Source organism: Schistocerca cancellata, chromosome 2 (assembly GCF_023864275.1).
Source record: "Schistocerca cancellata isolate TAMUIC-IGC-003103 chromosome 2, iqSchCanc2.1, whole genome shotgun sequence".
NCBI classification, from domain to species: domain Eukaryota; kingdom Metazoa; phylum Arthropoda; class Insecta; order Orthoptera; family Acrididae; genus Schistocerca; species Schistocerca cancellata.
In genome coordinates this window covers 631,563,829-631,578,604 of record NC_064627.1, presented here as the reverse complement: position 1 = coordinate 631,578,604, position 14,776 = coordinate 631,563,829, and the positions used below count along the sequence as shown (strand labels likewise).

General features: G+C 41.0%; 1 protein-coding gene across 1 annotated transcript in view; it reads right to left on the bottom strand.

Annotated features, from left to right (window-relative positions):
* Nucleotides 1–3,405: 3,405 nt before the first annotated feature.
* Nucleotides 3,406–14,776, bottom strand: part of LOC126162291 (alpha-amylase 2-like) — a 32,104-nt gene continuing 20,733 nt past the window's right edge. Inside the window, exons 5-11 of the mRNA XM_049918709.1 lie at nucleotides 10,802–10,929; nucleotides 10,583–10,705; nucleotides 10,143–10,264; nucleotides 5,146–5,362; nucleotides 4,768–4,886; nucleotides 4,535–4,690; nucleotides 3,406–3,748 (exon numbers count right to left, since the gene is read on the bottom strand). Coding sequence (XP_049774666.1) covers nucleotides 3,734–3,748; nucleotides 4,535–4,690; nucleotides 4,768–4,886; nucleotides 5,146–5,362; nucleotides 10,143–10,264; nucleotides 10,583–10,705; nucleotides 10,802–10,929 — 880 coding nt within the window. The 3' untranslated portion in view covers nucleotides 3,406–3,733. The remainder of the gene's footprint in view (nucleotides 3,749–4,534; nucleotides 4,691–4,767; nucleotides 4,887–5,145; nucleotides 5,363–10,142; nucleotides 10,265–10,582; nucleotides 10,706–10,801; nucleotides 10,930–14,776) is intronic.

Here is a 14,776-nt window from a genome sequence, read left to right as displayed (position 1 = left end):
AAGGGGATAGGACTTCCTTTAATATTTCTTTCTGTACATGTTCGCCTAACAACGAAACACAGATAACTGTTATCATGAATTGACGGACAAATCTTTACATCACCGAGTATTTCAGTTATTTGAAGGAATACTTATCCTCTGGAAACAATATACAGGTTTTAAATTGAAAATTAATTCAAAACGGTATCCTATCGACACGGTGACCTCTATAAATCCATAATGAACAAAATGAATGACTTTCGTAACAGCTACCCCTACGCAAAAAATTGCAATAAATCTTCGGCAGGCAATGTACTAACTGTTCTCATTCCGAAATGGAGGCTGGCGCCGATCGTGAACATCAAACACACTCCTTCACTACTGTTTTGTTCTATTACCACTTTATCGCAAAACTCGTTAAATAGGACACTTTTGTGCTTTTGGAGGAGTACTGAAGAGCCCAACAAAACCTTATTCGTGAAACTGAATTAACTATTATTTTCTCTTTACCAGAAGCGTTTTCTTTTTTGCAAAGCATCTCCAGTGTTATTGCACTCCTGAATCTCGCAAGCAACCAGAGTCATAGGTGCGTCTCAGTAGACTTAAAGTAATTACTTAGTGTATACGTTGTTAATCTAATACTTAATGCAAGGGTCAGTTTATGGTTAGTCGACATATTTGTGATGAATAACTCTCTTTCCACACCTATCTGCGGTTGTACGACAATCCGCTGTATTGCCAGACTACGTAACTTTGTACTGCATTCGCTGTGAGTGAAATTAAGTATCTTTTCTCTGTGCTCATTTGTTTTTATGTATATCTGTTTTCGTGTAATTTTTAAAATGAGTTGAATAGCATTGCATTCATTTCTCTAAATTTCGGAGAATTCTGTCGGTATGTTGATGTGTGATACCTTGTTGAAAGACATCGTACAGTTTCCTCTCCGGCTGTTTTTTACACTTATTTACGTTATTTAAACATTTGTGCAGTTTTGATCTTACAAGCCATTCCCAAATGCTGTAGGTGTCAACAACTCATAATGTCTCCAGTTTAAACAACAGCCAAAGTGGAAACTTTACAGTATATTTCAAAAAGGGAGCGTACATCAACACAGCGTATGATTTCATCGAAATTTAGGACAATGCTTATTCACCTCATTTTCTACAGAATTGCACAAAATCAGATATATAAGCGTAAAAATAATAAGCACAAGAAGAAACACTTCATTTCACCTACGAGAAATGCATTGCAACGTTTCTTAATTTGGCATGTGGTAATTGTCTGATAAAGCGTTTGTGTTCAGGCATAAGCCTTCTAATAAATTTATCTGTTAGCTCTTCTTTTATTCTAAACATATTATTACTGCAAAAGACATTAATGATACAAAAACAAAGAAATGGAGGAGAGAGACACAAACAAACCACAAAAAGGCACCCAGAAAAAAGATAAATACAAACCGATTTAGAAAGTTCTGAACTACTTCAGAAAACAAAGTTTCTCTATAGACTACATGCAAATAATACATAAGGGTGAAAAATCTAACCATATGGTTACATAGACCTCTTCAAGTCTCGAATATCTGTGATGTATACATGCAGACTGAAGCGACAAATCGAAATTTCTCCCAAGGCCAGTATTCGAGCACGGGTCTCCTGCTCATTAGGCACTTGCACTGACCACTGCACCACAAGTAGCCTCGCACAACTGCACGGATGACCCTACCACGCCTCCCTCCTCAATACACATTCCCATTCACGCCACTTGGTATTCCCTTAAACTCGAACAGAACCGCAGAGGTTTTCCAACTCTACTGGAATAACACCTCATATCGAATACATGAGGGTATCGTATCCAAACCACAGGTATTCATAAACTCACTTTTGATAATTCTGGCATAAAATACATAGAATTTCTCTGACAGAATATGCAAGAAGATGAAGCTGGGATACTACACAGTGTAAATTTTGTTCCCATCTTCGCGTCTGTGAAAATATGAAAATATACAGTAAAATTAAAAAAAAGAGGCTGTCTATCTACGGTTAAACAAGGACCAAGAGTGTCAGTCATCAGGAATGCTTCCACATACGTAATGACAAGACAGATATTGGGAACCAGCCTTTGATTATTCTGTCAGTATGCCTGCCACGCAACTGTTGCATCAAAGCGAATTACGTCTCAGGCACTGCCATCCTGATGTCAAGAAAATATTCATGAATTACCATTTTGAAACAATATGCCTGAATATAACGGCTTAAAGTGAATCACATTTTTCCACTCAAACACACAAAATCAGACACTTAGAAGTAAGAAAGAGACACGCTTGATCTACATCTTCGTGAACTAGATTGTTTCTGTAACAATTTATGTTAACTGTTATCATCATGTAAAATGTCTGACGTTAAATAGATAAAATGGCTCTCAATTAGTTCATGTTTAGCTAATATGAGTTACCTAGTGGTTGATTAATTACATGTAGTGAGCTTGATTGAAACAAATTTCAGTGGTTTCATTCTCTGTTAATATAACACCTCGTCGAAAGGGTTTACATTAAAGTGTAGCAAACAGCTTCATAAAAAAATTATCCCAATTACGATAATTTCTGGAACGACTATTTCGTCATTTGCTATAATCAATCTAATTATAGACGTTAGAAACAAAAACAGAATGTAAAGAAAAAGTAATATTGTGAATTTTCTTCATGACATAGAACAAGAAAATATTGTTTTTTATGTACCCATAAAAAATCAATAATGTGTTAAATTTAGATCATCAATTTGCGTTATGTGTTTCTTTAACTAATGCGTAACACAGTAAGTAGTGCTGTTTCTCTCCCTTGTATTACACATACCTTGCTTAAATACAACAAACATCTGCTGTTGTAATTCACATTTCACGCTAAAATAAAATCCTAGAAGTGTTTTATTTCTTCACCGCTCTTTTTTTTTCCTTTTCTTCCAGTTGTTCTGCACAGATTTAGTGGTATAACTAACTTCAGCTAATACCTTTCAGTTTTCTTATACAGAAATTGATGCTCTCATCCCACCTGAAAACGTTCCTTCGCAAGTAGTAAAAGCTCCTTACAAAGCAAACAATCGTGTATTATGTTTGTCACATAATGAAATCACTGTGGGAGGGACTGATAAAAGAAAGGAGAACAAAGATAGAAAAGTGCGATTTGATTTACACCTTACCACCAGCTAAATGATATCGGAGAATATTTCGCATCTGGGAGGGACAGATTTACCATTGACTAGCGTGGTAAGTGAACATATGTGAGTGAATTATTCTCGTTTCATTGCTCCCTCGATGTGGCCATGGATGTTCTTTTCTAGAGCTGGTCTCACTTTTGGTTTCCATATATTTATTTTTTTTTCAGTAATTACTATCTTTTCTCTTGGACACTATGGCGACGGAATTATTTTCCCCTTTTGACGATTTACAATTTATTTATCAGCGAGTGCAGCGTTACAATGCGTTCACTACATCATTCCTACACATTTTCACACAATATCGGCAACCAGATTACAAATGTAAATTGAAAATAACAGATTATTAATTCGATCAGTGAAAGTAAACCCTCGTCAGGTAGCGACCTGTTAAATAGATACTGATTCAATCTAAACAACAACGCTAGGAATAGCATGATACTGGGTTACAGTTGCGACTGCAAAGTACTTAACATCTCCAGTTAATGACAAGCAATAATACCCACAAAAGCTGCAGCAAACCACCTTGAAGGCCATAAGTGGAAAATTTATGAGACCTTGGCCTGAAAAAACAAAGGAAAAATACATACATTAAAATGAGGCATTTAGATACATGATATTCAAAATTCACACATCAATCTGAAATATTACATGAAAGGCAAAGTGTATTAACGTCAACAGTCGATAATTTCGTTGGCGTGTCTTGCATACCTGCCTATCGAAGAACTACGAATATTTGAGATTGACCTATCCTTTGATGTGGTCCCGACGTTTGAAAGTGGCGAAAGAATCTGATTCCCATAGATCTATTGGCTTTTATCAGCTATTCGAGTACAATGAAGACGTTTAGGAACACGACTGTTACTTGGCTGACAGGGAATTTGAGAGCTAAGGGACCATGAATTAATCTAGTCAATCTTGATGCAAAAATGAACTTGTAGGAGTGATGACATTGTGTTGTAGCTTTACTCTCAGTAGTAAGCGAACAGGGTTATCCAGTTTCCATCACATAACACTCTTCTCCACATCTTACATCTTATAATCTGACCAGTGACATAGCCTTGAAAAGTATCCTCAAAATCAGAATACGACCAGCAACTGCAGTGTCAGTTTGTGAAAACCTCTGCGGAAAGTATCCTGACATCCGTTAATAACTGGAAGGGCCAAATGAGTTTATGAGTAAATGAAGTTACATAACAATAATTGACACAGCTCTTTCTCTGACGTTGTGAGAGGGCTAGAGAATATGAGAGCAAGTCCTCTTGATATCCTGGTACGAACTCTGAAGGAAACATTTTTGTAAATAAATTTCGCATATTTATATTATTAAGTCAGGGGGCACTACTTACGCCAGTGTGGATAGCAACCACGCCGTCATCCTCACTGTAGGCGATGCTGATGTAGGCCGTACCATCAGAGTTAACAGTGATGGTTTTACCGGTGCAGCTGCTCCCGCTCACGTTACCGGAGATGACGTCACAGTAAGTGCCAGCAGGAAGACCCGTCTGTGGATACACTATGGCTGTAAACGTATTCGGAACATCTGTTTGTGAATGCAGAATGATAGTAATCAAAATCTCACCTGAAGTGTCCGTTTGAGGTCAGAACTCGCCTCGTTGTTGAAAGCCACAAAGCCAACGTTTCCCCTGGAGAAGGCAATCTGATAATTGCCATTGTCCCACCAGTTGGCCACAGCGCCAGCTGTGGGCATGAAGAATGTAGTGAGCATTCCCTGTATACCATAGTGCAAGAATAACTACATATTACAATGCACCTCACGTTGGTAATAATGGACAAAAAGCAGAAGATACTTTTCTGAATTATTCAAATGAGAATTTGGCAATCACTGCTGTGCACTGTGACTCTGCTTCATTGTTTCATATAGGTCGCAGTTTGGGAGTTATTATACAAGTGTTAGTAGCGACTGAAACTAATGGATACTGATGCCCAACACACTCACATCCGACAGCATTCCTGAATCCGACCATGTTGTAGATCTGTCTCCATCGATGCTCGCAAACCCATGGTCTAGCGCAGGAGTCATCCGCATTGATAGTAGGTGATATGATGGCCTGGTTGCTGTCCTGTGGTGGACCATCGTCAGAGGTGCTGAATACGTAGCTAGACATCACTCGTGGAAATCCGTAAGGCCAAGCCAACATGAATGCACTTGCCATCTGCAAACAAATTCAGTGTTTAACGACAAACACTTAAGGGACGCCTGAACTGTAAAAAAAGTTAATCGTTTGGTTTTCGCTACAGTTGGACTGAAATAAACCGGTGTAAACTATGGGTCGTTTTCCCAGTACTTTATAGAAAATAAAACATTAAAGACCATCTTGTGCAGTGCAGAAATATTAAATTACGCCTTACAAAGGCTAAAGCACGTATTCTGAAGACTCGCCATTTAGAGCATCAAAGATTCCATCTCGTGAAATGTTGGTAGAATTGACGCAGTGCTTTTACCAGTAAACTATGATGTAAATGTGGTTTATATTCAAAGAAATGGTATCGACAGCAACTAAGGAACATATACCAAATAAATGGCTCTGAGCACTATGGGACTCAACATCTTAGGTCATAAGTCCCCTAGAACTTAGAACTACTTAAACCTAACTAACCTAAGGACATCACACACACCCATGCCCGAGGCCTTAAACCTAACTAACCTAAGGACATCACACACACCCATGCCCGAGGCAGGATTCGAACCTGCGACCGTAGCAGTCCCGCGGTTCCGGACTGCAGCGCCAGAACCGTTAGACCACCGCGGCTGGCGAACATATACCAAATAAATTAATAAGAGATGACAGTGATCCCTCTTGGTTTTCAAAACATGTCAGAACACTATTGCAGAAGCACCGCGGAAGCGTGAGAAATGTGAAAGAACGCAATACCTCCTAGATTGGCGAAATTTTACATAAGTTCGAAATTCAGCGCGGACGTCTATACGAGATGCTTTTAATAGATTCCACAGCGAAATTCTGCCTCAAGCTCAAGCAGAATGCCCATAGAGATTCTGGTCGCATGTAAAATACACCAGTGGCTAGACGCAATCAATACCTTCACAGTGCGATAATAATGGTAATGTTACTGATGACAGTGCCACCAAAGAAGACGGAGTAAATATCCCAGAACTTGCATCGAGACCAACTGCAAACATCAGTAACTTAAAAGTAGATATTCTCGATGTAGTGAAGTATCTTAAATCACTTAATAAACAGAAGGACTCTCGTCCTTGTTGTGTACCTGTCAGGTTTATTTCAGAGTACAGACCCATTCGGTAACGTTGATTTGTTGTAGGATTTTGGTAAATATACTGTGTTTCGAACATCATGATGGCCGGCGGGTGCGGCCGAGCGATTCTAGGCGCTTCAGTCTGGAACAGCGCGACCGCTACGGTCGCAGGGTCGAATCCTGCCTCAGGCATGTATGTGTGCGATGTCCTTAGGTTAGTTAGGTTTAAGTAGTTCTAAGTTCTAGTCCCATAGTGCTCAGACCCATTTAAACCATTTGAATTTTTAGAGATGGGTGTAAGTGATTTTAATGGTTGGCTCCTACGGAGGCCCAAAATTAGTTTAGACTTGACGAACTGGAAAAAATATTACACTCCAGATTTTACATTTCAGTCTGTGATTTTTAATATTTTAGATAGGCATCACAGCTTTAAAGTTGTATACACTAGTAGTTCCAAAGAAGAGTATTACCTTGGCTGTTCAGCGGCATTCCCCGACCATATCTTCAAGATTCGCAGTACCCTGCATATACTACATTTACTGGAGAGGTCCATGTTATCCTGAAGGCACTCTAGCAGATCAGGTGTCTCCAGGGTAAACAGTTATCATTTTCTCCGACTCCCTTAATTCTCTAGAATCGATGCACCAAGTGTATGCAGCTGAAAAAGTGGCCTAGCCAATACGGGACCAGCTGTAAATCATCCAAGCGGGGAAGCAGGTATCAATCTGCTGGACATCGGGGCATGTGGAAATGTGGGGAAACGAACGAGCAGACTAAGCTGTCAAGGAGTGCTACAAGGAACACGACGTGACACACTGTGCTATTCCCCTTCAGGCTGTAATTTCACTGTTGTGTCGAACATCCATGCAGTTGTGTGTGTGTGTGTGTGTGTGTGTGTGTGTGTGTGTGTGTGTGTGTGTGTGTGTGTGTGTGTGTGTGTGTATGTGTGTGTGTGTGTCTGTGTATGTGTGTGTGTCTGTCTGTGAGGGAGGTGGCGGTGGCGGTGGCGGTGGGGGAAGAGTAGCTGACCATGAGGGACAATAATCTGCGCTTAGCGACGCCAACTACCCGGCCAATCTGTTTCTTCTGCGGATCACTGAGAATGGATGAAGTGACCCTGACCTGCCTCCGAGTTGGACACTGTCCTCTGACACATGGTTTCCTACTTTGGCGAGAGGAGCTGCCAGTCTGTTACACTTGTCGCGTGCAAATCACTGAATGCCACACTTTAACAGAGTGCGTTTCACAGTGTGATAGCATGGAAGCGAATTTTGGCAGGGAACTGTCTCTGTTGTATATGTCAAAGAGACGTAAGTGGTGAAGAATTTAAAGTATTTAGTGTCTGGTCTCCAGTCTAAGGATTTATGCTGGAGTTGGTGGCTGGCTGATCCTTTTTATTCCAGGGATGTTCGGGCACAGCTATCTGCTGTAATATATTAATTGTTTTCCCTACTATTTCCTCTAAGTTATCGATCTGCAATGCACGTGATTATCGTAGTTACATGTTTTTCCTTGTAGTTACAATTTTAATAATTTTGTGACCTTTAAATACACTCGTCTCATTTAATTTTAAGACAAGTGCTAAAGATCTTACTGTCGTGCGCGCACACTAATAATTCTTCGTCATCATCGTAGAGTAAAATTTCTTCTCGTTACTGATTATGACACATATGCTACAACTGAAACTTGCTACATACCAGTATGTTTAAGACATGTACTTGCTTTCTGAAGTTAAGGGTTCGAATGACCCCTCCCTCCCCCGACATCCAAATTTGCATTTCTCGTAGTTTTCCTAAATCGCGTCTGGTAGCCTAATGGTAAAATACAGTGCCGGATGGAATCCCAATTCTCTTTTACAAACAGTACTCTACGGCATTGGCACCTCATCTAGCCTGCATTTATCGTGAATCTCTCGCCCAGTACAAAGTCCTTAGCGAGTGGAAAACAGCGCAGGCGACTCCAATATACAAGAAGGGTCAAAGAGCGGTCAAGCAAAATCAGAGAATAATGTGTCTAACTTCGGTTTGCTGCAGAATCCTTGAACATATTTTCAGTTCGAATACAATAAACTTTTTGAAGCTGAGAAGCTTATGTCCACGTATCATCTTGGTTTTAGAAAGCGTCGCTCGTGCGAAACTCCGCTTGCCTTTATCTTACCTGGTATGTTGCGAACTATGGGAGAGGGGTGACAGGCAGATTCCATATTTTTAGATTTCCGGAAAACATTTGACACGGTGCCTCATTGCAGGCTGTTAACCAAGGTACAAGCATATGGAACAAGTTAACTGATATGTGACTAGCCTGGAGATTTTTAAAGTAATGGAAACCAGTATCTTGTTCCCGACCGCGAGTGTTCTTCAGGGTAGTATGATAGGAACGCTGTTGTTCTCTACATACATCAATGACTTGGCGGGCAGGGGGTGTAGTAGTCTTCGGTTGCTTCTGCTGATGATGCTGTGGCGTACGGTAAGGTGTTGAGTAACTATAGGAAGACACAAGACGACTTAAACAATATTTCCAGTTGGTGCGATAAATGTCAGCCAGCTTTAAATATGGAGAAAATGTAGGTTAAATGCAAATGAGTAGCAAGAACAAACCTGTAATGTTTGTCCTACTGGACACAGACAAGTCGTTTAAGTATGCGGGTGCAATGCTGCAAAGCGATATGAAATGGAACGAGAATATGATAAGTGTGGCAGGCTAGGCGAATGTTCATTTTCGGTTTATTGGGAGAATTTTAGGAAAATGTGGTTCACCTGTAAAGGAAATCCCGTATAGACCGCTGGTACGACCTATTCTTGAGTACTGCTCGAGTGTTTGGATCCGTATCAGGTCAGTTTGAAGGAGGACGCGAAGCAATTCACAGGCGGGCTGCTAGATTTGTTACCGGTAGGTTCGATAAACATGTAAGTGTTACGGTAATGATTCGGAGACTCAATTGATAATCCCTGGAGGGAAGGCACGTCCCTTTCGAGAAACACTATTGAGAAAATTTAGAGAACCGGCATTTGAAGCTGACTACAGAACGATTCTACTGCCGCCAAAATCAATTGCGCGTAAGGACAACGAAAATAAGATACAATAAATTTGGGCTCGCACGGAGGCATATAGATAGTCGTTTTTCCCTCGCTCTCTTTCCGAATGGAACCTCCACCGAGCAGCTTTTGGAGTATCTATGTAGATGTAGATGTAGAAACGTTGGTGCGGTAACTCAAGAACAAAATTTGGATTTTCGTCAAGTTAGAGCCCAAAAAGATAGGGACTTTAAAGAAAGGTCACATTTTAGATTCATTTGTAGTAAGTGGAATAATAATTCGCACTGAAGTTAGCGGTTTTTCGTAACCGCACGATTACAGTTATTTAGTAAGCAACTCGTATATGAACCCATGTTTACCAGAATGATTTTGTTTCTCTTAGTTTTCGCCATTAGTCATGCTATTTACTGTATATTCTATTAAAATAAATTAAAATTAGTTCTATAGCTCCTAATCCCTTCAGAAACTCATAACGCTTTGATTCTTTACACAATTCGACACCTTGTGTGCTATGATATTGTTCTGAATTTGCAGCCTGTCAGCCAATATTCCGTTCTTGGTAACGTAGCATTATGTTGTAAGTAATCCTTCAGTGCATCCACACTAATAACGTAGCAAGTAACATGATTTACAGAGTACGACTCTATAAATCACCTTTAAAGAAGAATGAACCATGAGCACTTACTTTGTAAAGCTTCGGTGTCTGGAATGTGAGAACTTCGCCAGCACCACCATGTCCCCTCTGATTATCATGGTTGTCGATGAACACTAGAGCGTTGTTGCCATTCACGAGACCCCACGTCTCACCTGCGGAACATTTCAAAATGGCTGCAGACATTTTCTGCAGAGATTTAATGAAAGAAGTAGTTTCAACACAAAATTTTCGGATGTGTTCAATGTACAAACGTCGCGTAGCAAACAATTTTGTCGTCCACGGTATCTAGAACGTAGCAATTATTGTCACTGTTCAAATTAAGTTTAACAATCATACTACCAACACATCTCGCAATTAGAATCAATTAATTATTAAATGAACATGCCTAGCATATTTCGTTAAGAGCGAGGAAGAGGATATTTGTTTGTTAAATCATTCATACAAACTGTACCATAAGCTCGTATTCTTACCGAAGTTGTACAAGTATTTCATCGGATTACTTCTGTTAAAGCAAGTTGCAAGTTCCGTTCCATACTTGAATTCGCAGACTCTTCCCAAGCCGACGTACTCAGCTTTCTTTACTCCTTCGTTACCTGTAAAGGTTGCGTAAAATGAGTATCACTGAAACAGGTATCATTTACAAATTAAGATATAAACAGGATTATACGCACCGTCCACTGATGCCTTACCTGGATCAATTACTTCCTGATAGATGAATGGCCTCTTTCCACTCCCAAAATAATAACTGTTGAGATCATTAAGTGCGCCATAAATCAAAGCGAGATTGCTAGGCCACATGTGCTTTGCTGCATCGATTCTAAATGAAGTAGCGGAAAGAGGCAATGAAAGCAAACGTAATTATATATGGGTGCGTAATAAATAATATTTTAATTTGAGCGTCGATTAGGCTGAACTTCGTGATGTCATGCAAGTTTAGGAAGCTCCGCTATCAGTATTGTTGGTTATAAGCTAACAATTTCCAAGATTAATATGTATACTAAGGTGCAAATGCAACGAAGTGTAAGTAACATACCGTAGATTTGTGAGGTAGTATAAAGATGTCCACAGAAACGGTTGAGAACAACAAATACACAAATCAAAGTGTGTTTTGCATCAGCCTGGTTGCCCGAACTCCTGAAGACAGACGTTGACTTTGGATATTGTATCACAGACACAGTCCCTTTGACTGTTTACAGATGTCACTAAACCCGCCCAAAGGCGTAAACAAAATGCATGAGCAGCGCCTATTAGATGGAGGAGGTCCGACAGCCGATCAGTTCCAGTCATTCCACCAGAAAGGAGGCATACGGCTGGTGTTACCTACAGTCCAACCACGCCTAGACGGTCAATACCGCGTTTCGATCGCGTCCGCATTGTAACTTTGTGCCAGGAATGACTCTCAATAAGGGAAAAGTGTCCAGGCGTCTCAGAGGGAACCAAAGTGATGTTGTTCGGAGATGGAGGAGGTACAGAGAGACAGGAACTTTGGATGACATGCCTCGCTCAGGTCACCGAAGGGCTACTACTGCAGTGGATGACCGCTACCTACGGATTATGGCCACAAGACGTCGTGTTACGACTCAAACTGTGTGCAATAGGCTGCATGATGCGCAACTTCATTCCCGACGTCCATGGCGATAACCATCTTTGCAACCACGACTCCATGCAGCGCGGTGTCGATTGGCCCAACAACATGCCGAATGGACTGCTCAGGATTGGCATGTATTCACCAATGTGTGTCGCATATGCCTTCAACCAGACAATCGTTGGAGACGTGTTTGGAGGCAACCCGGTCAGGCTGAACGTCTCAGACACACTGTCCAGGGAGTGTGGCAAGGTGGAGGTTCCCCGCAGTTTTGGGGTGGCATTATGTGGGGCCGACGTACGCTGCTGGTGATCATGGAAGGCGCCGTAACGGCTGTACGATATACGTGAATGCCATCCTCCAACCGATAGTGCAACCATATTGGCAGCATATTGACAAAGCATTCGTCTTCATGGACGACAATTTGCGCCCCCATTGTGCACATATTGTGAATGACTTCTTTTAGGATAACGACATTGCTCGAATAGAGTGGCCAGCATGTTCTGAGACATGAACACTATCGAACATGCCTGGGATAGATTTGAAAAGGCTGTTAATGGACAACGTGACCCACCAACCATTCTGAGAGATCTATGCCGAATGGCTGTTGAGGAGTGGGACCATTGGGACCAACAGTGCCTTGATGAACTTGTGGATAGTGTGTCACGACAGGCATGCATCAATGCAACAGGACGTGCTACTGGCTATTAGAAGTACCGGTGCGTACAGCAATCTGGACGACCACCTCTGAAGGTCTTGCTGCATGGTGGTACAACATGAAATGTGTGGTTTCCATGAGCAATAAAAAGGGGTGGAAATAATGTTTGTGTTAATCTCTATTCCAATTTTCTGTACAGGTTGCGGAACTTTCATGTGTGTATATGGTACTAATATAATTTGTTTAATCAAAGAAACTGTTCTACGTATATTCACATAATTGTTTCAACATCTCAATAACAGTTCGACATTATTGGAACCTTAAATCGAAAATCCTTTCTCGTCACGTCGTATATTCCATCGCTTTCTCAAAGCACAATGCATAAAAATTATAGTCCGATTACAAATAACAGTAAGCAATACCCAGGTGGGGCATGCAGTGGGGATGTTATGGGGAAGCAACATTTGCTTTATCGACCTATCCAAGCCACAAATGACTGCTGTGTGCATGAATAGTAGTATAACCAGACTTAAATTTTGTCTAGCCACGATTATGTACATTTCCTTCTGGTAGCGTCTCATTGGTGGTGAAGCAGCTTCACAAAAATGTTTCTTTTTTACAGTCTGTACGAGTGGCTTGACACCTGTACTCAATACTTCGTCAGTGGTAGTTGGCAATAATGGAAGTCCAGACTATTTCTCCCCGAATGCTGTGGGCGAGCGGTTCTCGGTGCTTCAGTCCGGAACCGCGCTGCTGCTACTGTCGCAGATTCGAATCCTCGGGCATGGACGTGTGTGATGTCCTTAGGTTAGTTAGGTTTAAGTAGTTCTAAGTCTAGGGGACTGATGACCTCAGATGTTAAGTCCCATAGTGCTTAGAGCCATTTGAACCATTTTTCTCCCCGAATATGTATGGCATTCACTTCTCTACTTGTGTCACATGAATGTTTTATTTTGTTTCAGTGCTTCATGTCAATAAGTTATTGGCAACATTTGCAGACACTCAGATTGTGATATCTGTTACAAAGCAAAGATTTGGATCTTACAATGCAGGCTTTCGTGACCGGGATTCCCATCCTTATTAGATTCTGTTTTGTAGGCATTAGGCGTGGGCCAAGGCGTATATGTATGTGTAACGTTTCATCTCCTAATGATAGAGACCTCATCAGACTCTACAAAGACGCAGGAAGTTAATAAGTTTAGAGAATATGGTAAAACTGAATATTACATATGAACAGCAGATCTAGATCCGTTTATTATTAAGCTATGATGTACAGGGAGGCCATAGAAATTCAAAAGCACAAAAATAGCATTACCAGAAAAGAAGGAGGATTGAAACTGAGCGAACTGCGGCCTCAGAGCTAAATAAAGCCAACAGCACCAAGTATTCTTTATAACACTAGTCGGTGCGACGCCATGATCCCAGGCAGCATACTGATGACGTCACGTACCAACAGTTGCGTTGAAACGTGCAAACAGTTTGGCTTACTGAGATTATTTAAGTTTGAAACTGCCATCTCATATTTATAGCCTCTGAAGATGTTTCCCGTATTAGCAGACGAAAAGTTTGCTACAGAAATAGACCTTGGACAACGGCCAAAAGCCTGTAGAACTAAATTCGCCAATTACATGGAACCGAATGTTTTCAATCTGTTCCGTAGACATTGTTTTGTAATCCTACGACCCGTAAAAATATCTTGACTGCTACGACGGGTAAATCCTGCTGTCCTTTTCTTGATACAAATATGTATATTCTTCGTGACCATGCCATTACCAACTGCACAAAGCGTCTAAAGTCTCCTTGTACTAACGAATACTTTTATGGTCTCTATGCAATGTGATGCTCTTGTCGGACTATTGATTGTATTTGTGAGCTATGATATCTCAGAGAAACCAGTTAGAATACAGTTCGTTCTTCTACAGACAGAGAGCTATAGTCCTCAACGGACCTTACGTTGTGACAATACAGCGTGTCCCTAGGAGACATTACCATTGTTCAGGGGTAAGACAAGGACGATCACTCGAAGCAAAAAAGTGTAAGCGCGATGAGCACTTCATTTTCGATGCTGCTGAGCAGATCTCTTCTATGCCTTCCGAAATTTCTTTGACGGTAGCGAAGATGAACGCGTGCTCATAGCTCCTAGGGTATGCACTTCAGAGCGCATGCTTACTCGACATTTTGTCCTTGTTTTGGCCCACAACACCACGTCTCACAATATGGAGTGCAGTATAAGAGATTTGGTTTCACAGTACGGAAGATAAAGTGTCCATTGCTCTTGAGTTCCACATTTTCGAGCCCATGTGTACGTGGCTTTTTAGCTTAGAATGATCATTTCTGTGATTTCCCTGAATATTGGCCCTTCGTCTTGGGACACCCTGTATAATTTGAGATTTCGGCGCCACTAGTTACCGACGTACTTAT